Source organism: Rousettus aegyptiacus, unplaced genomic scaffold (genome assembly GCF_014176215.1).
Source record: "Rousettus aegyptiacus isolate mRouAeg1 unplaced genomic scaffold, mRouAeg1.p scaffold_m13_p_14, whole genome shotgun sequence".
Taxonomy (NCBI): Eukaryota; Metazoa; Chordata; class Mammalia; order Chiroptera; family Pteropodidae; genus Rousettus; species Rousettus aegyptiacus.
Window position 1 is genome coordinate 13,000,054 of NW_023416289.1, and position 23,723 is coordinate 13,023,776.

At 38.7% G+C, this 23,723-nt stretch overlaps 1 protein-coding gene and 2 pseudogenes across 1 annotated transcript in view; all 3 read right to left on the minus strand.

The window, feature by feature from the left end:
* Window positions 1-23,723, minus strand: part of TANGO6 (transport and golgi organization 6 homolog) — a 125,143-nt gene that overhangs the window by 43,275 nt on the left and 58,145 nt on the right. Inside the window, exon 15 of the mRNA XM_016164637.2 lies at window positions 5,878-6,018. Within this exon, the coding sequence (XP_016020123.2) occupies window positions 5,878-6,018 (141 nt within the window). The remainder of the gene's footprint in view (window positions 1-5,877; window positions 6,019-23,723) is intronic.
* On the minus strand, window positions 4,693-4,811 carry LOC118611698 (annotated as a pseudogene).
* LOC107520688 lies at window positions 12,804-22,999 on the minus strand (annotated as a pseudogene).

Here is a 23,723-nt window from a genome sequence, read left to right on the forward strand (position 1 = left end):
TTACAACTTATTGTCACATGTGTGGATCGGAGTCAACAGAGATGATAATTTCTGTTGAGGTCAGAAGGAAATTAGATTGGCATAGCAGATCATGACAGGATTTTCTCTCCCAAAAGCCATTTAGAGAATTAAATAATTTAGATGCAATTAATTTTTGATGAAATTCATCATTAAAAAATTCATAAGTAAATTTTGATCTATTAACTACTACTTTTCAGCCTTGAAATTCCTCTGTAACTCTGGGGAAATTATCTCTTTTCTGATTTCAGTTTCCCTTCTCCTGATGAACAGGAGATCTTCGTTAAGATAAATGTGCAGCTACAGTAAAGCCCAGACATAAAATGCTGTAGAACAAAGCAATGTCCTGTGCATTTGTAAGCCTCTTTATCTGCGAAGCACTTGTGTGTCTATTATCTTATTGGAGCCTCACAAGAATTTAAGGTAGGTAGAAAAAAATATTATTAGCTCTGTATCACAAAATAAGGAAAGTAAAATTTAAAAGAGGCCAATCTCAGGTCACACAGCTACTGAAAGACAAGTTCTCAAGACCAGGCTTTTGTCTCCCAGGCAGAAGGCTTTTTCTACTGCCTGAAGGACACTTACTTGGCTCTCCATTAAGACAGGCAGGAACTTCCGTTCTAAAACAAAAGGCATAAACATGGCCAACTGATTCCCCCACCTCACTGGCATTTCATGGTCCCTGTAATTTTTATCTTTCTCTGTGTAACCTTATAAGGTATGAGTAGAAAAGAAGCCAGTGACACGTCTTAAAATAGTGCATAAGCAATAGGGCATAACGGGAATAAGTTCCTCTTGTCCAAGGGCAAAAATCAGAATTGTTACTTAATCATCTTGTTTAAGGGCTGGAATCCTATGAATTCTCGCCTAAAGAAAAGAACAAAAAATTCCCCTCTTCCTTACCATTTTCAAAGTAAAAAGAGCTGAACGCTTCCGATTTCCTAACAGTAGGAGATGACTGATAAATGGCCTTGTGAAAGCTGCTAAAACCCCTATGCTTGATACACATATTAGGGCACTGCAGACTGCTGGAGCCAAAGCCATCTTCTGGTCTTGATGGGGCTTGCCTGGGAGGCAAGTCGCAGTCGTCACTGGGCAAGAATGCTATGTAGTCCCTGGATAGATTTCCCCCTACTGGTGTCTACAAGTCAGGACCCACTCTTCTCCCTAAGGCTAATTGTTGATCTGCTGCTTTTTAAGGCAATGTAACCAAGAGGTGACCCTGAGCTATGAGTAGGTTAGCAAAGATTTCAAGAGCTCTTAGCCCTCCCTTCCCTGCTTCTGATTTCAGTATACCTCATCATATAGACCACATAAGTAGGGGTGATTTAGATGCAAATTGTATATAGATAGACTTTGATAGACCATGGGAAGGTCCCTGTGGGATAAGTCATTAAACAAAAACAAATTTGTTAGTGGGAACTATTGTTGATGCAAATGACCTACTAGGTATGTTTTAAAAAGCCAGAGAGACCCTCTTGCCTCCAAAGATTTCTTCTATGAGCAAAATGTATTGCCCAAGAGTCTATGTAATCATTAGAATTTTATTTCTTTGGACTAAATAGCCTCCTACTAGAAATGCAAAAAATCATCCCAAGAAGGGCAGCACAATAGGAGGCTGTCATCCAACACTTAGTAAATAATATACCTGCTACATCTTTCTGCAAACTGGGAAGGAACAAGAAAGATTTGAAGGCGAGATAATCTCTGAAATTTTATTACATCTTTGATAGTCAAGCCTAGGGAAGGACTTATAGAAGGAAGTTTTAAATAGGAGAGGAAAAGACAAATGAGATAAGTGAGGGTCACTGAAGAGAGGCAGAGACCCTACTGTACCCCTCAATTTTGCAAAAGAATGTTTTTTTTTTGTCTTCAGATAACAGAGTAATGTGCAAATATGAACCATAGAAAAATATCTTTTGGACAAAGTAAAACAATGTACAGGAAATGCTTTGTACCAATGGATTTTTGGCAACTCAATGCACTAAAGTAACACAAGAACAGTTTGAAATGGGGGATGCCAAGACTTCTATAGTTATGTATTAACTAGGTTACTTATTCCATCTTAATAGCTCATAGAACTAAAAAAGATTGATTTAATCAACACACAAATTTTCTAGTTTACACAAAGTCACCCTACAAGGAAAATCTGCAATAACTGACTCTACCCTAGTGTGTTACTGGCAAGATGAACAGATTAATTCTCCTGAAGAGTATGCTTGAGGCTGTAACAGGCTTCAGAAACATGACAGAATTTTATTGAAGGGTAGAATTAACAAAGTAAAGCCCAGAAATGTGATCACATGGAAGAAAAAGTTCCAGGTTTATGGCAAGTTATTTTAAAAGAAGAAAGAAGAAAAAACAACTAGATAGTTTAAATAAAGGAAACTCTCTTTAGAATTTTGTAATGATTAAAGTATTAAAACCATTCCAGTGACTTAATTAATTTAATTTGTTACATAAATGTTCAAACTCGTTAAAGCATGCCCAAGAGTTAGTTGGCCTCATAATATTGACAAACACAAATCAAGAAGTCTGTGGCCTGATTATACAACATCATGTTTAAATCATTAACACAACATCCCTCAAGTTCTATGAAATCAATCCCTACTATATTAGGTTCAGCAAAACAAAAATTGAGGTACAATTTCTTCCTAAAAGGAATATTATATTTCAGTTAGATTGTTGGTTTACTCTCTTGCAAATCCATAAGTCAAAATGAATACAACCTCTATTTTAAAACTTGCAAAGAAAAGAGAAAATCAGGTGCTTCATGGGCCTGTATCCTTTCACATACACATTGAAGAACACAAATTTATGCTTTAATTTACTCTAAATTAGAATAGGGGAGTGAAATGAGACAAAAGTATGAAGACATCGAAAATAAAAATAAAAGCAGAATAAAACGCTGAAACATTAAACATAATTATGCTACCTCTAAAGACAGGAGGCCTTGCCGATGGCATCTTATATCTGCTGAGCTAATGATTCTTGCTGCTGGTGATTATCAGAAAAGAAATGCATTATCTACTCAAATCTTTTTAAAGAGATCTAATTATAAAAGGTAAGATTTCTGCTATTTAAAGTAGAATACGAAGTAGAATACGAAGCTTGACATGGGAAAAAAAGGACTTAAAGAATGATTTGGAAAGTTGCATAACTTCCACAGACACTCCCTTGAAAAGCAAGCAATGTGGTGCATACATAAGAAACATATATAAGTACTTGTATAATGAACTCCTTACGATAGAGGCCAGCAGACTTTTCTTGTAAAGAGCCAAATGATGAATACTTTAGCTTTAAGGATCGTACAATCTCTGTTGTAACTATTCAACTTAGCTGTTGTAGTGCAAAAGTAGCCATAGACAACATATAAACAAATAAATGTGACTGTTTCAATAAAACTTTATGTTCGGACACTAAAATTTACATTTCATATAATTTTCATGGATCACCAAAGATTATGCTTCTTTTGCTCCACCCACCCCCAACTTTAAGTGTGAAAGCGCCATTCCTTGCTCAGAGGCCATACAATAACAGGTGGCAGGCTGGATGACTGTGACTCCTGCAATTTCCCGACTTAAAAGCCCCATGATTGTTTTGTTTTGCTACTGCAGTCACCAATGTATGTTCTGCTACTAAAGAGTTCAAGCCAATATCAGGCAGCTGATTTTCTAATTTCATAGTATAATTTGGTTTTTACAATCTCCACATCAACTAAAATGATGTTTGATTAAAGCAAACCATTTATTTATTACATTTGTGACTAAGGGCATGGTCTTTGTAATGAGTCTGGCTCTCAGTCCCTGATGCAGCAAAGTATGACCCTGGGGAACTCACTAGCTTCTCTATAAAAAGGTAATAATAATACTAATAGGAATGGGCTTATAGGGCCATTTCAAGGATTATGTAAAAACATGCATATAGAGTGATTCACAGTCAGTACAGCAATTGTCTCTGAGGTAGGACATTAGCTTCCTGGGATGTTCTGGATTAATTAAAATGCTTAGATCTAATTAAAAAAATAAAGTGATTAACTGAGAGTGATCAACTATGATTTGCATCCTGGAATAGAACAGGTGATTACACATTGCACCCGTCTGAAGAGCTGCTTACTTGGGATTGGCTTTTGCCTCGGGAAAATGAAAGAATGTGGTATACTCACTCAAAAATAACAATGATAAAATAATAGCAACCAATATTTATTCATCCCTTACCATAAGAGATTCTGGTTCTGAACACTTTACATATATTATCTTTTAATTTCATAATAACCCAATAAGGTAGTTACTATAATTATCCTCATTTTACAAATACGAAACAGAGAGGTTATATAGCTTGTCCATAGCTATTAAATATGAGTCAAGCTCAAAACTTAGGAGGTTATGGCTCCAGGGTCACAATATGTACCTCTGATAGAGAAAGGCAAAATGTTTTCCACGATTAAGTCTTTATGTCAAATTCTCATTTATCTGACCAATGGCTGCCACTGTAGATAATCCCATCTCTCTACTTCTGTATCTGGTAACCTCACTACAATAATTAAAACAGTGGTAAACGTGTCTCTATAATGACACTCAAATTTTTTTTTTTGTAGGCAAGGCAACCCTTAGTTGACCTCACAGATTGCAAGGACCTTGTCAGCCTACGATCCTTTATTTTTTTTATTTTTTACACCTACAGCACCTGGTCTTCCTAGGTGGTCTTCCACCCAAGTACTAACCAGGCCTGACTCTGCTTAGCTTCCAAGATCAGACGGAACTGGGCTTGTTCAGGGTGGCATGGCCATAGATGACACTCAAATATTTGTAAGTGATTTCATATATATTATTTCATTTGAACCTCTCAACAGTTCTACAAGAATAATAGTTGCTGGATAAATTATAACTCTACCTTTAGCTTAAAAGTAAAAAAAAAAAAAAAAAAAATGACAATCTCTCATTTCTTCCTCTGAATTGTCTATAATATCCACTTTTTCTCGCCATTCTCACAGACGTCCCTTTAACCGAAGTCCTCATCTCTTTGTGCCATGGAATACCACAATAGTTCCCTAGCTATCTCTTTGGCTCCAGGCGCTCGTTCCTTCACCCATTTTTCATGCCCCTGCCAACCACTCCTACATATCTCCCATCATGCTGCTTCCTCTCTTAACAATCAACGGTGATTCTCAAATGCCCATTACATGGAGTCCAAACTCCTCTGCCCAGTCTTCAAGGAACTCTGTGGTACATCCCACCCTCTCTATCTAGCCTTACTTTCTCAAGGCACCCAACATACTTAGTACAGGCAAACATATGAGAAGAGGCTATCCACTAAAAATTATGCTCATAAAATTGGTATGAAGCAGATAAAATTAGCCATGTGCAGAAGCTTCTACGTCCAAAAGAATTTGTAAATATATTACAGAAAGAATAACTTTTCGAACCTCTCCAGTAAGATGGCAATCTAAAACGTGGCAGATATACCCAGGCAACCAGGATGACTGCACAGGGAAAATATCATTCAGCTCCAGGGCACGTCATTCATATAATGACGCCTCTTGAAGATTTTACAGTTGTGAACAGCCAGCATAACTGTATGTGGCAGTCGTGGATTAAACTAATACATGTGAGTGATGTTAAAGCAGAAACAGAATGGCCCACACGAGCTCTAGAACAGGATGTATCAACAGGAGTCCTACTGACATTTGAGGCCAGATCATTCTTTGCTGTAGGAAGCTGTCCTGTGCATTGTAGAATGATTAAGAGCGTCCCTGCCCTCATGGTACTAGCATATCAAGCCTCTAGGTATACAGACTTTGGCTCCAAAGCCATATTGCTCCACCACCCTGTTCCAAATGGACGGAACCAGAAAACTCACCTAAAGCCCTGACAATTCGCATCAGGACTTCTCCGACTTTCATTCTGGTCTCCGGAGTGTGCTTGTTGTTACCGCTGTCATACTGAGCCAACAAACAAAGCAAGATATTCTCAGGGTACGCGTCTGAGAGCAGGGCAATCCCTGGGGTTGAGAATAAAAGAAAGATTTCGTTACTATTTAGGACTGAAAGACAAATAAATCAGACAGCCTGTGATGGGATGAACACATAGATATTTAAACCTACTTCCTTAGTTCTACTGGCAAGGGCTGCACTTTATTCGGAGCGACAACATACTGAGTGGAAAGAACATGGGTCAGATTCCTGAATTCTAGTCCCAGCCCTTGTATGAGATCTAAGATAACTTCCAGTCCTGACATTCTATGATCTATGGATTACAGACTCTTGAAACAGAGGCTAGATGACGCCATATCATGGCAGGGATTCACACAACAGCAGAAGACTGGATTAAATGCCTTCTAGTAATCCTTCTAATTCTGAGACTCAAAGGTTCTGTGACTAGTTCTGTCCCTGCCAACATATCAGCCTGAAGCACAGCACTGACTCCTGTCTCTGCTGTAGTGCTCCATTCCAGCATGAATTCTCCCTGTAAAACTGTCAATAATGAGAGTGATTTCCACAAGGAAAGATCTTCAGAGTATTCTGGGCATGATCAGGAGTAGACATATGCTTATGGCTGAGTTCCCTGATCAGAAATAGGGAAGATCCTGATCTTGAGTCTCCCTTCCTAGGGCTTGCTGAACCTTTCTCCCAACTTGCCAGTACCTTCTAAATGTGTAATCTGCAACAGTGTTATTATTATCAGGCACTCTTTAGAGGGGCGGTGGAAGGAGGAGAGCTATGACCTAAGACAGGACCAGAAATAAAGCCATGGTCTCAAAGCTATATAAACACAAATTCCATTACTGAGGTTGGCAAGGGAGATTATATACTTCTAAAGAATAGTGAGGAAAAAGAAACAAAACAAAACAAAACAAAAGAAGGAAATATGGATTTCAAAACATATCCAGGATGAGAATGCTCAACCGTGGATGATGGTCCATCATCTCTGGCTTTTTTTTTTTTTTTTTTTTTTTAATGATCTTACTGGTCTTCCTGCTTCCACCCTACTCCCTCAAGCAACTGGAAACATGTTAGGTCCCATTATTCTTCTCCCCCAATCTCTCAGTGATTTCTCTTTTCCCCTGAATGTGAGCAGCTCCCGATCCTCACCCACCTTTGCTTTCTCTCTGACCTCACTTTTACCCTACTCTCCCTTGCTCCCTGTCCTCCAGCAACTCTGGCCTCCTCACTGTTGTCAGATTAAGACTGAGCTGCTTCAGGCCCTGCATCTTCACCTCTGCCTAGGCCACTCCTCCTCCAGGTAGCCTCACAGCTCTCTCCCCAAACCCCATCACATCTCTGTTCAAATACTGCATTTAACATAAAGTAAATGGCAGCCTTCTTCTCCTACCACTCTTTATCCCTCTTACCCTGCTTTATTTTTCTTCTCAGAACTTAATATTACTTAATATGTTATCTATTTGCTTATTTATTGACTGCGTTCCTCTTTAGAATGTGAACTCTACAAGGATTGTTTTATATCCTGCTATACCCTCATACCTAGAATAGTGCCAGCACAGAGCAGTGCTCAATAACTATTTGTTGAATGAATGAATAAAAAAATGCAAAGATAAAATCTTAATATAAATTTCAGGAATTAAAAAAAAGAAAATGGAGAAGGAGTAATATAAATACTTGAGAAATCTGTAATTATTTTTCACCTGAGTTTACCAATCTCCTGTTTAAACCTGACAATCTTGTAGGCAAAGTCTATGTACCGTTTATTATGTTATAGGTTGTGATTCCATTCTGTTATAAATCAAATATACACAAAGGCAGTGTACCTGCTGAGGGCTGCACCTGTCTGCCCATCCTCTTTTCTGACCTTTCGACTCCTACCTTTTCATTGCTTCCAAAAAGCCTAGGAAGTCTCTGCATGTGGTCGTAAGCCACAGCCCCCTTTATGTGACCTCCAATTTTATATAAACAGAAGCTCTGCTCTTAAAGGAGTTTCAGGCTGCAGCAGAACCTGAATTAGGCTGCTTCCCAAGTGGGAAAATGTGACCCTGCATTTGTTGTTAGCTCTATTATGTAAAACAATGGACAACTTCTTGGAGGTCCAAGGTGGAGTTAGAGACATCTTAGCATAGGAAAAAAGTCTACTACTTAAGAAAAGGACAAATGAATTGTTTACTAAGGGAGAGAAATGAAAAAGCTTCCAAGTTTTGAAAGAGCCCCAAAGGAAAAGTGGATTGGTGGTTGGTAATTGTAATTCTGGTAGACATCGTATTGCTAATATATTACAAGGCCTCATACATATTATAGGTCTGTAGCTATCATAACTCCTTTCCATCAGAAGTTCCCAACTAAAAAATCTGGAAGATTTGTTTCCTTTTAGCAATACAGTTGTGACTTTATCATGGCAATAAGTGGGAAAATGAGATTTGCTTTGGAAAACTTTAATTTATATCCAGCTTTTCTGAAACACATCTATTACTTCTATTATTTATGCCTATTTCTCTCATTGGTCTTTGGCGGAGAACAGTTATTTACTTCTATGAGCACATTATTCTGCTATATACCTCACAACCAAAGGAGCTCTTGATTTCTTCTCTGTAGCAGACAGGCATTTGGGTGCACACAGCATCTACTCCTCTCCTGGTAACAACATCTGGCGTTGTTCCTTTAGGAAATATCTCTTCTCCACTCTCAGTCTACATGGTTTAAGTGGAGCTAACTTCCCACCCTCTCTCCCTTCATGTGTAAACTCACATCCCAGTCTGGTCGGTGAGGATACTTCACTCCATCCCATCCCCGCCATAGTGACTGGTTCAGGAATGGGCAATAAGATTCAATCCTGGAGCTCACACTGGAACTATTGGAAAAGATAAGCTCCTTTTTCTTTTCTTTTTTTGTTAAAGTTATTAACCTGAAGCTGACAGTGGCCCTTTGGGAGCAAGCCCACCCAAAAATGGTGTCAACACAGAAGAGAGTCAAGCCAAGTGAAGGAAGGAGAAAAGTAAGAGATCCGATAACATGCTTTGAGTCCCTGGATCCAAGTGTACTTCTACCCACTAGAATCTTCGCACACAGAAGCCAATAAATATCCTTTATGCATATGCCAGTTTGATTTTTTCAATCAAAGGATCTAAACACAACCTTCTTCAGATTTTTTTTTGAATATCGGATTTATTTTTTACTTTTCCTATAATGCCAAACTTTTAATTCCACCAGGGAGCTTTAAATTCTCCCATTCTTGCATTAAAAGGCTGCCAACAGCAAAGTAGTTTCCCTGTGTCCCACAGTCCTATGTTAGCAACTGTTTATCTTCCTGCTGGCCTGCTCCAAACTGCTGCCAAATGGCCCTCTGACTGTTTGAGTTTTACCTTCTAGGATACAGTTGCCACCTAATAGTTTAAAAATATGTAGAGGACAAGGGCAGTTCCCTCCTCACTACTACACCAAGCAGTGAAGAGAATCATGTGTGATGGTTAAGACTATAACAATTTAAAGGAATGAGATTTTGTGTGGCTGTTTTGTTTCTTGTTTGAAACGTTTTCTGAATTTTGACACTGAGGAAGCATGGCCATAACCTTCACACAACCCTTGGTCCCTCACACTTGATAATTCCTTTGTAATTTGAAAATGAGGTAATTTCTGGGTCAGCACAGGCTTCAAGGAAACATGACACATCAATCCATTTGGCAATAAGAACCAAATGACTGTGTAAGCAATAGCTGCTCCTGCTCTGATCTCAGGAAAATGACTGTGTGGTATAAGATGTGGCATAAGAGATAAGAAACGTTGTTGGCAGGTAAAGGTGAAACAAACTGGCAAGAGTTCATGAAAGCATTCTGACCTACCTGTGTTTTAGGGCAAAGCATAGGATATAGGCAAATCGACTTTAAAAATATTACTAGAAGTACTTAATGCAACACAACAGAGATAGTCAACTTTGTAAAATAACTGTTCTTTTTCCCCCAATGACTTTCATTACAAAGCCAGAAATGCATTCTGATAAAAAATGTACTGACTTCAAGATGATCCCTTAGCATGCTGCTCAGTGATGTTGCAGACCTCAGGCAGTAAAAGTAGTTTAGGTGTAGTCTCACTTTCCACAGTGTGCTTGCATTGTAGGGAAGACTGTCTAATTCTAAATGTCTTTGCTGACTGGCTCTACCCCAGGAACTTGCTAAGCCATTCTCACTTCAAACAATCTGCCTCATTCCCCTGGGCAGATAACCACCTACCTCTCAAATAACCATGTCAACCTAGAAAACCACCTACTCAAACCTTTCAGAGATTTCTGACAAAAACTATAAGAAACATAAATCCCCACATGTTGTGTGATTCTATTTAGACAAAATGTCCAGAATAGGCAAATTTATAGACAGAAAGTAGACCTAGTGGTTACCTAGGGCTGTGGGAGTTGGGAAAAACTGGGAGTGACTGCTTGGGGGATATGGAGTTTCTTTCTGGAGCAATAAAAATGTTCTAAAATTGATTGTACTGACAGTTACGCATTGTGAAAAAAAAACCACTGAATTATATACTTTAAGTGGGTGGATTGTATGGTATGTGAATTATATGTCAAAATGTTGTTAAAAACTATACGAAACTATTTTGTATCTACCCTTTTAGGTTTTTAGAATAGAAGAAAAGGGGAGAAAATAATATAGCATATCTTAAATATAAAGGGAAATCTACTGCCAAGAGCAAAGTATCAGCTTCTTTATGCATCCAAATCTGTTTTGGTTGCCTCTGCAGGGTGAGAGTAGGAGGGAGAAAACGACGTTATTTGAATGGGAAAACGAATCGAGCACTTCACATTTTGCAGACTCTGTCCTGCATTTGTAAGAAAATGATTACTTTTAAAATATAAATTCTATGTTAAGCCAGAAATTCTACTCTAGTAATTTATCCTAAAAGATATCCTACCACAAGTAGAAAATTACTTATGTACAAAGTCATCACTGTAGCATTCTTTGTAATAGGAAAAACGAAAAACAAATTAAATGTTCATTAATAGAGGACTGATTAACTTGTGGTCATTTATACAATGGAATACAATGCATTCTTTTTTTAAAAAAAGCTTTTTAAGAACTGATATGGAATAAATTCTAAGATCTATTGTTAAGTGAAAAGCAAGGTACAGAACAATGTGTATAGAATTCAACAATTTGTGCACGAATGGGAAATACACACTCATAAAATAGTTCTGAAAGAATACACAAGAAATAATAATATTGGTTGGTTCTAGGGCAGGAAGTGAGGTATTTAGGGGATAGATATGAGAGAAGAGAATTTTCATTCTGTATATTTTTGTGCCCTGTGAATTTTGAACCGTATATTTACCTATCAAATATAAATAAGTTTTTTTTTAAAAAAAAAAACCTGTGATAAAGGGATGTGGTCTTTTCAAATAGATCCACCTCTTTTAGAGGTGAAAATGTAAAAAGAATCTGCATTCAAACATAGCAAAATGACCACAAACATTTGTATTTCCTTTCTTCTGAAATCCCACTAAAGTAATAAAGAATAAAAAAGATTCAAACCAACAAAGATAAAGAGAATTGGATAAATGTCAAAGGCTGAATGAAAACTGGGTAAAGAGAATAAGGATAGAACAAAAAAAATTACATGTATTTGATATTGCTGTTGGATTATTTTGAGAAAAAAAAGCAATAATCACACAGTGACAATAATTACATAGAAAAACAAGCACATATATAAGAAAGGATGACTGAACTGGACTTAGTAATGAATAATATCTACATAGTGAGCAGCAAATGCTGCCCAAATTATATAGCCAAATGGTGTAGCCAAAACAGTGATGGGGAAAAGGCAAGAGGAGAAGGGGTGCAGGTGGGCATGTGCAGGTGTGCAAGTGCACGAGTGTGCGCATGCACTAAATCTTCATCCAACATACAGAAAATGCATAATGTCCAAATATTTTTTTAATCAAGAGAATTCTGTGTAAGCATTTTCTTTATAAATGGGGAGGTAATTACCAGAAGAAACTACTTTATAAAGGGGGCATGGTTATCTCTGGAGATTAGAACTATGAGGGGGAAAGAAGCAGGGAAGGGGATAAGCTCTTTACAAACTATGTTCGAAGTAAATTTATAAAGATAAGTTCTTTTGAAAAACTAATAAGAAGATAAACTGTATATTAACCTATGGAGGAAGCTCTAGTTTGAAAGAACAATGATGGTTAAGAGAAGGGGTCAGGCACAAAAAAAATTTTCCTTCTGATTACAAAAAGATAATCACCAATCTGTGATTTTCTTCTCTTGCAGCTCTATGCTATGACACAAAGATAAGAAAGGTAGAACCTGAAGAGAAGGAACATACTTCTCTTTAGCTGGGAGACCTCTCATTATGATGAAAACAAATAATAACTCAGCTCCAAGAATCCAGGAAGCTGCACAAACTACGGAAGTTAGTAATTAAATCAAGGAAGTATGGGAGCTCAGCTGAATAGCTGGGCTGTCTTTGTAATTACAGTAAATGATAACGTCTACCATGCCAATTTGATGTTAAGTTTCTCTAAAGCTCCAGGTTGTGTTAGGTGTGGACAAGTCCCGACAAATTTATAAAGATTCACGATGAATAAGTGTTACTCAGGCTTGAAGAAAAAACAGGGTTAGGCTAATAAACTGTGAAGGCTAACATCTAAAAATTTGTAAGAGCTGTACCTATCTCTTTAAATCATGACTTAAATGACATATTTTATAACAGTAAAATAATGCTAACGCATTTGCTTAAATCATTTTCTAATTCTGATTTTGAAAGGGAAAAAGTAAAACTGAGTTAATAATCCATATTTACTGAAAGTTAATTATACTTCCTAGAAGCCATTTGGATCATGGAATATTATTATAATAAATAAAAACTTAATAGAAAAGACAATAAAAATTCCATACATTTGCTTAGTCTTTTTAATATGCCAGGCAAAGTCCTAATCACTTTATATAAATTTATCCATTTAATGCTTCCAATAATCCTTTGAAGTAGATACTATTATTACTCCTAATGTTACTGTGGAAGAAGTTGAGGAACAGAGGAGGGAAAAATATGGCCCAAGATAACAGCTGCCACATGGAAGAGCGGAATCGCAAACCTGCACTTTGCTACCCCGCGGCTCAGCTGGCAGTAATGCCTATGGGAAAAGAACTGCTGGAATAGTAGTGCTGGCTTCACAAATCCTAACCCCAAAGATTACAAACCTTACAAGGTTTTCAAGTATATGGTGTCAGCCTTACTCTGTGAAATTTACTTTCTATTGGACTCCAAGACCAGCATAAGGAGAGACGTATTGCACACTGCACCCCGTTTAAATAGCAGATGCAGAGTCTTCTACTGGGTCTAGTAGGTCTTCATAGGGACTGCTTTGTTTCCAGTGGGTATCTTTAAACAGCATGTGGAAAAGAGAAGTAGTAATGCTAATTCACAAATGACTCCAACTAGAGATGATGCTGCCATTAGTAACAGAGGAGCCATACAAAAGGAAATCCAAAACTTGGACTTTAACAAGTTGCTGTTTTATTTTGAAAGTAGTATGGATTTTTATTGTCCTGCTCATTCGAGACTCCCGGGCCTCTCTTTGGAAAAGTGAGCTCGGCGCTTTATGTAGACACTGTCCAAAGCCAAAACAGCAGGGATTTGACACGGTGTTCAAGACAATGACTGGACATGTGCATAGTGAGAAGGGAACAGGTTCCGTTCCCTAGTTCTTTTCCTCAGTAAGCTCCATGTTTATACAGGTGTGAGGCTCATTTGGGGGGAAATGATTGTATACAGCAATTGCAACTTTTTCATTCTTCCACCCTCCAGGAAAAGTTTCAGGCCTGAACCAAGATATCGAAATAGGGTGACACTAGTTTCACATGAACCTCAAGACTATTCTTTATAGTTACCATCTTCTTTACTTTAAAAAAGCTTAACATCCATTTATCTATACCAAACCAGTAAGCTGATAGAAAGTTTTCGATCAAATTGGAGTTATATTAATTTCACTTTAAAATGCAACAAAGGATACGGAAGACTCGTGTTTGTTCTGTGACACACGAAAGAGAAGCGTCACCCCGGTAGCACGGCCCCAGAGGCACTGCAGGAACAACTGGCTCTGCCAGAAACCGAGGGGCTCGTCTCAGTGCGGGAAGAGGGTCCCTACCAAGTCTGGTTTTTAATTGTGCCTAGATCTCACAGATCGTAAGTCCACCTAACTGGCAAGGCTGGAGCACATAGCACCAGCACAGTCGAGGGGCCAAAAACTACTCAGTGAGCACCTCTATGCCACAACTTCTCCATGATCATGCTGATCGTAGTAAACCAAGAAGCCTTGGTTTGGGAACACCACAAACATTACTTACCCAGTAGGCATAACCATAGTTGTTATCTAGGCTAAATGATACAAAAATAGTAATGAGACCTCCATACCTCACTGCTGAGATTTAGTCTAACTTTAAATTAAAGCAATACACAATGGCTTCTTCCACACAAGGAAGGGCAAGCTTTGCCCCATTTCTCAAAAAACCATTTATGTCTCCAGCTCTAGCTTCAGCTTAAGAGATTAAAAAAAAAAAATCTTTCCTATATCAAGGCCAATATAAAAGGGAAGCAGGTGCAAGACACCCTCTATCCAGAGTCCCTGGAAGAGAAAGCTCTAGAAGCCAGTAGGTGTGAGTGCATTCAAGTCACAGGGTTTGAGATTTTGAGTCTGTAGTGATTGTTTCTTCCTTTTGATCACTGAGACGTCCGTCTTGGGCGGCCTGAAGGTTGCTGGATCTTTGGCCATTTGCATTCCACTTTAGTTTGTGGAGTGCTTCTGCCACTCCAAGGTACTTGGTCTCCTTGATGGTAAGGCCCTCATGGGGTACGTAGCCAGCCTGGATCAGTTTCATTAAAAAGGCTTCTGGGATCCTCTGTAGGCCTGAGTGGCAAAATTTCCTGAATCAGACTGCTGGAGGAATATTGGTCCAAAGAGGATCCATTTATCTGCCAAGTTTATGTCTTTATCCCCACTTCCAGAATCAATGGTGCTAAGATTTGGGCCAAGTAGGCTGGGGCAGAGGCAGAAGGGAACCAGCCTCTGGGCCTCTGATTTGTGGAAGAGTGCCGGGTGCTGCTGGGGTAGACTGGGCTGATAACGGCCACTTCTCTTCTCTCATTATCTTTCTACTGTGTAACTTTAGTTTGTGGAGTGCTTCTGCCACTCCAAGGTACTTGGTCTCCTTGATGGTAAGGCCCTCATGGGGTACGTAGTCAGCATCTCTCAGCCCTGTCTGTTGCTCAAAACACTGAATGTTCTTCTGGCTGTTTTGTGATCAGAGAATCCATGATAATGCAGGTAGCTTTAAACTTTACCATGGGACCTTTTTCATACTGTCAATGGCCGATGACAGGGTCATGGCAGGGAAGGAGACACTGACCTCTCCTTCCTCCCCCTGGGTGAAATGCTGCTGATACTTGTGCTCTGGAATCACTGGCTTCCAGGGGATGCTGCCATGTCTGATGGAGGAGGAGTCATGGGCATAGGGTCCTCCAAACACCTCATGATGGGCAGGGATATCTTACCCAGAGGCCCACTAGGCTCAAGAGCAGGCATTTCTGATTGTCTCGAAGCCACTGAAGGGATCCAGGTGCTTTTTTTATATAGATTTCAGAGCCGAGTAGCTGTCACTGAAGTGAAATGATGTGACGATTATGCTGACAGAAAGATATTAGTGAGGAACATTGTCTACCTGCTGCGAATTAGCAGTTATTCAGGAAGAGCACATCCACTGCAGAGGTTCTGTTCCACCACCGTGAAGCTACCTGCAGCCCAAGCTCCCGCACTAAAGAGGTTCCAAGGACCCACGTCTCCAGAGAGGTTGTGGTACAGCTGGGATGCGGGCCACGGTGTGAGCGGTGCTGTGCCCACGCTTACACATGAGTTCCAGTTTTTAAATAGTGATTCTCAAACACCTCCACTGCAAGCATCATTATGGGCTTTTGCAAGCCCCCTAAATCTCTTATTCTACTACCCTCCTCAAATGAATAAAATAGAAGCCAAGACGGCATCGAAAAGCTTAGAGTCTACCTTGTCAGGGTTTTCCCTATCAAATATCTCTGCGTGAGAGAGAGGAAGGAGTACGTGAACAGAGCTGAGAACAACTGAGCCTCAAAAACACCATGGTGATCAAGGGTTCTGTGGCATGTACAGAAATATAAGCAAAGCTACCCTAATACTGACTGGCATGAGTGAGGAAGAAAAAAAAAAGAAAATAGCAATTACTGCTGCTTTGACAGCAGTCACTGTTCTCTGTGTTCAGAGAAACTTACAGGTCAGCTGATGATGGGTGAGAGAGAAATAAGAAGCAGAATGTCATTCATTTAATTCTCTTCACGTAGCTTTCAAAGAGTGAAAAAGCACGTTAACATTCTTTTTTATGCTATCAAAAGAAATATTTACTGGTTAAAAAAAAAGAGGGGTTTCTGATTCTTCAGAAAAGAGTAAGTGGTTCTCTTCTAGACTAACTGGGTAAGAAAACAAAAACCTTTATATCTCCTAAAGACCCCAAGACAGGTGGTCCTGGTGGGAGGAGTACCACTTGAACCTCAGATTCATTTTTTTTCTAAGTTTCTACGGGTATTTCACCTCAAGCCTAAGCAAAGAGAAACAGCAGAATCAGCCAAGCTGACTGATGTGGCAGGTTCTCACTAGTTTTGAGAGAGCCGAAGCCTTCCAGGGGAGTTGTCACCTGGCCTGAAATTCTAACAAGGTAGGGCTAATTTTCACATTCTCTAGTGTAAGAGGGCCAGGAGACTTGCTCTGTGCTCTGGGCACCAAGCAGCGATACAGGCAAGATACAATCTTCTGAAATTCTCCTTTTTTCCCCTCCGTTAAGCCTAGCAGATTGTCCTAATGAGATGATTAGGCAAGTCTTTGTGACAGGCACTCTAGGCTAGGACTGGCTTGGAAAAAGTGATTACTGTGAAATGAGCAACCATTACTTGTAGGACTTAAACTGTAGTTTCATATGAAAACCAGGCAGAGATACTACAAATTTCCCCCAAAGAGCCTCTTCTCCCAATAAATGTACATACATACATAAATGCTCTGCCTACGACTTCCAGGAGTGACCAGATCTAGTCATGAACCCTCTAGGGTGCCTGAATCATAGTTGTTTTCAGCTGAGCTGTCTCATCATTACTGGAATGGAAGACAGAAATGTATCTTCTTAAAATAATTTTGTCTAGTTAGAACTTAAGATTTAATGTTTTAATTCACCTGACAAAATGGTGCATATTGAAGTATCTCTGTTATTAGCAACAGTTAGCATATCAGATTTTCCACTTATAAATTCTGTTACCCCAAACAAGTATTTTTACTCCCAAGTCTTTCCTTTACAACGCTGTCTCACTGAGCTTAACTTGAAATTATTTTTACGTTTTTTTGTAAAAATACAATTTTTGACCCACTGACCTAAGTGATCCTCGCAGCAACCTAAAAAGTGTTCCATGTCACAGCTTCTAATATATATACTGGTGAAAGATCAAACACACTGTGCCACTAGAGAATCACAGGTAAGAGCAGAGCAGGGCGGCTCTATGCGTTGTCATTTTCTTTGTATGTCCCTGTTAGGAATAGCATCTGTGTAGACACATCTGGGTGAAATTTTGCTTCTCATTTAACCATGTGACCGCTGAATTGCAAGACAAGGAATAATAACTATTTTTAATTTTATTCAATTAGTTTTCTCGGACTTAATAATTTTGCAAACTGAATCACTTTACGAACTAAATATAGAAAAGTTAGTATGGTCTGGTTTCTAAGCAACTGTTTCATTAAGAAAAGCTCCGCTTAGGAAAAACATCTGTTTGTCAGTAAGGTTTCTGCTGTCATCATATAAATTCATGGGGAAAAAGCCATGGTCATCCTGTGATTTAGTAATCCCTATTGTGAAAAGGTCAACAGGGGGTACGGGTAGTACAACAGAGGGAGCCATCTGTTTCAATCTGTTCTAGTTCCTGAAACTTGTTATCATGAAATGATTCAGTTTTCCTACATAGCCACATAATTTAAAAAACATCACCTTCTAACTATAAAAGCAATAAGTGTTTGTACTAGAAAATGTGAAAAATATCGGGGAAAAAAGACGTAAATAAGAAAATAAAGATCACTTGAATCTTTAATGCCTTCATGTTAGATCTCATTTGAAAAATGAATTCTCCGGCTGAAAAAAAATTATTTCTAAAATAACTCCATATGGTTTTTACCTTTTTCACCTGCAATTAGAATACTTTTTGTAATGGCTAAAGGCTTGTGTGTTGAACGACTGAGTTCAGAGATTTGTGGAGATAGCCAAACACACTGCATTTCATGAAAACAGGCTTAAAGAAAGACAGTATTTTCTTGACAGTGGTGAGGAGAGGTGATGAAAAGTGTTGTGTGGCGTGACACATCACATATGACATGTGCTATAAAACTTCCTGGCTAGGTCAAGTAGATGGCCTAAGACAGAGAGTTTTCAAATCCTCCCCCCCCCCTTTATTTTTTAAAACAACAGAACCTTGTTTTCATATGAAAGTTTTAGAAGAGGCTAAATGAAAGAGAAAAGCAGAGCCCCCTAGTTAGAATGGAATTGCCTGGTGCTCTGAGCTCACCCTGCCAACCCCTTAACTGATTCCCAAGGGTCCTGCAGAACACAGTCCTTCCGGCTGCAGGCTCCTCCCTGCCACAGCACTGCTGCTTTGCTGTTCCCTCAGTCTGAAACAGTCCCCCCCCCTTTCTTTACAAGATTAATTCCTAATCATCTACCGGATCTCAGCTTATGGGTCACTCCCTCCTTCCTCTGTCAGGTAAAATGACCTTTAGACAGGCTCTCTCATCATGGTGTACCTTTTCTTCACAGCACCCATCAAAGTGACATTTCACATTTTTGTGTGTGCGATTATTTAATATTTACCCCCCTTCATGTCCTCTGATTGTCAATTCCACAAAGGCAGTGCATTACTGTTTTTCTCAGCAATGGACCTAGCATAGTGCCCTCCCACATAGTAAGTGTCTAGCAAATATGCTGAATGAATGAACAAATATTTTAAACCATTAAGGGAAAAAAAATCAATGGACAAAGATATTTTACAATTCTTTCTGTCACTAAAGTCAGGTTACCAATAATGGAGAACAAAGTAGAACATGAAGTGCTAGAGGGCTTCTAAAACTGCCTTCTCCTAAGAAAGAAAACTTAAGCGGTCATGCCCTGGCAGGTAGAGGGGAGAGATGACCTAATTAGGCCTTTGGTAGCTCTTTGTCTATGATCCATTCCCTGAGGCTCAATTCATTCCCAACCTTCCAGCCTCCTCAGGAACAGTAGAGGCACCACAAGGTCAAGAAATAAAACCAAGTTTAAAAATCTACTGTAAGAATCTAAAAAAGAGTTTCCAATATGGTACAAACACCATTTAAATGCACTTTTCCATCACCACCCAAGATCTCAGCATGACCAAAGAGGGGAAAATTGATGCCTTAATGAGTTAAAAATGTTAAACATATGATTCAGCAACAAAGGAACTATGTTAGGATTAATAAAAAATATAATTGTGCCTATTAAGTGTATGAACAGCTTTAAGGATCATCTTAATCACATCTGGTGAGATTTGAAATTTTAACTTGTATTTGAAATGAAGGGTAATGTAGGCTGCCTGCTCTCTAGTTTGGGAGGGAAAAGCAAGAGCAGGGTATCCCTCCAGCTGCTACCTCAGAGCAGTTCTAGTAAAATGAACTGATTCCTTAAACAGTAAAGGAATATTGTACTTAAAGATAAGTCTAAAGAGGAACTTGCTATTTGAATTGTGAGTTCTCTCATTATTTTATCCTCCTTAACTTGCCTTCAAATTCCCCTTTAACTAAAGAAAGGGTGACTCCAGGGCGAAATTTAAGTAGCTGCTCTCCAGGGAAGGTACTCACATCTTCTTAATGACTTGTAGACATTTAAGCAACTGACACTAACCCAAGGTATATCACAACTGCCCTCTTGGTAGTAAACCCTGCTTTTGTGAGAGCTGGCTTACATGAATAGGATGTAAAGGATTTGAAGTGAAGGAACCCAGCAAATAAAGTATTTACTTGCTTAGATGAAAATGTCAGGATCCACTGGTTCCATGGCTTAATTTTACTGTCTGCAAGAGCAGAGGCCATGATGTTTGATTCAGGTGAGAAAATGGAATGGCAACAGGAGGGAAGCACAGAGAGGGTTAAGAGCCTTGGCTCTGGAGTCGACGCCAGACTCTCTCGCTCAGGGGTTGGCCTTTTACTGGTAACAATCTACGAGTTTTGGTTTCTTTGTCTGAAAAATGGAGAGGTAAAGATATTGGTCTTTGGGGTTGCGATGAGTAAGTGACACAACGTAAGCTACGCCTGATACGTGGTTGGTGCTCAATAAATCATAAGTGAAAATAAAGAAAATATAATAACTATCAACGAGCATGGTATTTTCAAATCCAGGAAGTCCATCACCGAGAGAGACACCACTGGTTGGCTGGTAATGACAAGCCCCAGAGAAGCTCAGCTGTCCTGGCGTTCCAGCAGCTTCTGCACCGCAGCCCAATTCCACTCTTCTTTCACGCCCAGGCTGCTCTCCTTTAGATCTGCCTCGCTCCTCAATGTCTTCCTATCTTTGCTTTTCTTTCCGCCTTCATCCCCTTACTCCATTTGTACATGTCTAAATCCTGCCCATCCCTCCTTCGGAGTCCTAAGAGCACCATGAAAAACTACTGTTCTGAATTTTTAAAGTTTCTTTTTTATGTTTAAAAGTGCATGATTCTGTGATTTACAAGGTGTGCAATGATCACCATCTAATTCCAAAACATTCTCATCACTCCCCAAAAGAAACTTCATATCCGTTATCAGTCGCTCCCATCCCCTTCTCCTCCCATCTTCTGGCAACCACTAATCTACTCCCTGTCTCTACAGATTTGTCTATTCTCAACATTTTATATGAGTGGAATCATACAATATGTGTGGCCTTTTGGGTCTGGCTTCTTTCACTTATGTTTTCAAGGTTCACCCATGTTATAGCATGAATCAGTTCTTCATTCCTTTTTATTGCCAAGTAACATTCCATTGATGCATTCCATGCATCAGGTGATGGATATTTGGATTGTTTCTACTTTTTGACTATTATAAATAATGCTAATGTGAGCATTCATATATAAATAAGCTTTTATGTGGACATAGGTTTTCATTTCTCTTGGGTACACATCTAGGAGTGGAATTGGTGGGTCACACGGTAACCAGGTTTAACTTTTTGAGAACTGCCAGTCTGTCTGCCTGCACAGCTGCACCATTTCACAATTCCACCATCAGAAATATCAAAAGTTCTATACAGAGAACTACATGTTTACATAACGCACGATCTCAACTGCATTAATCCCAGGATTGATATCTGAAGCCCCTTTCCTGATGCCCTTAAAATGCTGATGCCCTCAATGCTGAAACAATAATGCCCCCCAGCAGGAAGCAGGGCCCGCAGCGTGAGGCAACACACTCTCACATAAAATGAGTTTCAAAGATACACACAAAGATAGCTTAAAAAATAATGCTGTACACATTGCTAAATGAGCAAAACCGCACACAAAAAATCAAGCACACATAACATCAGCATGTTAAGTTACAGAGAGGGTTGATCTGTAGTGAAACGATTTCCCATAGGCTGGCTGGTTCTCCTATACCTAAAACTACCTGAAAACTCAGCCCTTGTACCTTGGAAAGAGGATCAAGGATTATTTTTCCCTATGACAAGAACACAATCTTCAGAGCCAGAGAGATTTAAGAGTCAAATCCTAATGTTGTCATTTAGTATCTGTGTCACTCTGAGCCAGTTTCTTAACCTCATTGAGCCTCTTATTCCCTCATCTGTAAAATAGGGATATTTCCTAATTTGCAGGGTTGCTGTGACTGGTACATAATTGGCACTCAATAAATGGTAACTTCTTTAGTACTTATTGCTATTTCTCTTATATGACAATTTTCCAGGGCAATCTTGAACAGTGAATATAACTAACCTTGAAGCAGCCAGTTCATCTTTTACTTACAGGTAGAAGTACTAAACTACTAAATATTCTGATGTAAATCTGAATGTAACAATCTTCAGTTGATACAGAAAAACACTGGAGAGATATCCCCAAAACAAAGCTAATATAAAACTAAAGTGTTCTGGGCTTTGAAATACAATCTCTGACTTGGGGGAGGAGGGGAGGCATCACGTATATCACCTGGTCTGTAGTAAGAGAAGGTGCAGTGGACTGAGAATCCCTAAGAAATGGGTTTGGTGCCAGCTCCACCGCTCTCCCAACTTTTGTGACTGTAGGCAAGTCAATTCTTCATTTATAAAAGGATAATAATATCTGCTTTTATTGTATTTCAGAATTGTTGATAGAATCAAAGTTTTCTAGATGATTAAGCATTATTCAATTTTAATAAGTATTCTTGATAACCATATCTATTTTTCATTTTAAAAAGCATGGCAACAGAGCCAATTTCTATCATTATTTGAAAAGTTCTAGAGAAGTAATATAATGTATTGGGAAGGAAAAAACAAGATTTGAAGGCCAAGAACATGGCTCACATTACTTGCTATATAATCTTGGAAAAGGGATTTAATCTAAGTCTCTTTAATCTTCAGCTGTAAAAGGGGGATCTCTCACCTCACATCCACAAATTAACTCAAAATGATCACAGACCTAAATGTAAGCGCTAAAACTATACAACTCTTAGAAGAAAACATAGAAGTGAATCTTCATTATCTTAAAGATAATGAAGGCAATGATTTCTTAGAAATGACATCAAACATACACGCAATAAAAGAGAATATTGATAAGTTGGACTTCATCAAAGTAAAAAATTCTGTGCTCAAAATGGCACCATTAGTAAGAGAAGAGATAACTCACATATTGGCAGAAAATATCTTCAACTCATATACTTGATAAAGAATCTGTTTGTAGAATACATAAAGAACTCTTATGACTCAATAAAAGACAAATCGCCCAATTTAAAAATGGGCAAAGAATCTCAAAAGATATTTCTTCAAAGAAGATATACAAGTGGACAATAAGCTCATGAAAAGATACTAAACATTATCAGTCATTAGAGAAATGCAAATCAGAATCATAATGAGATATCACTTCCCACCCTCTGAGATGGGAATCAAAAACAGACAATAACTTGAAACTAATAAAATAAAGTTGAAAAAAAAAACCAAAGACAATAATAAGTATTGGTAAGGATGCAGACAAACTGAAATCCACATACACTGCTGATGGGAAAGTAAAATAGTGCAGCGACTTTGGAAAAGTTTGCCATTTCTTCAAGAGGTAAACATGGAGTTACTATATGATCCAGCACTTCCATTCATAGGTGTATACCCAAGAGAAATGAAAATATATGTCCATACAAAAGCTTGTACATAAATATTCATAACAGCATTATTCCTAATAGCCAAAAGTGAAAACCCAAATGAACATCAACTGGTGAATGGATAAACAAAATATAGTTAATCAATACAATGGAATATTAATCAGCCTTAAAAAGTAATGAAGTACTAATCCATGCTACAACATGGATGATCCTCAAAAACATTATGTTAAGTCAAAGGAGCCAGACACCAAAGATCCCACATTGTATGATTCTATTTATATAACATGTTCAGACTAGGAAAACCCATAGAAACAAAAAGTAGATTAGTGGTTGTGAGGGGCCAGGGAGAAAGTGGAATGTACAGTGACTGATAATGGGTATAGG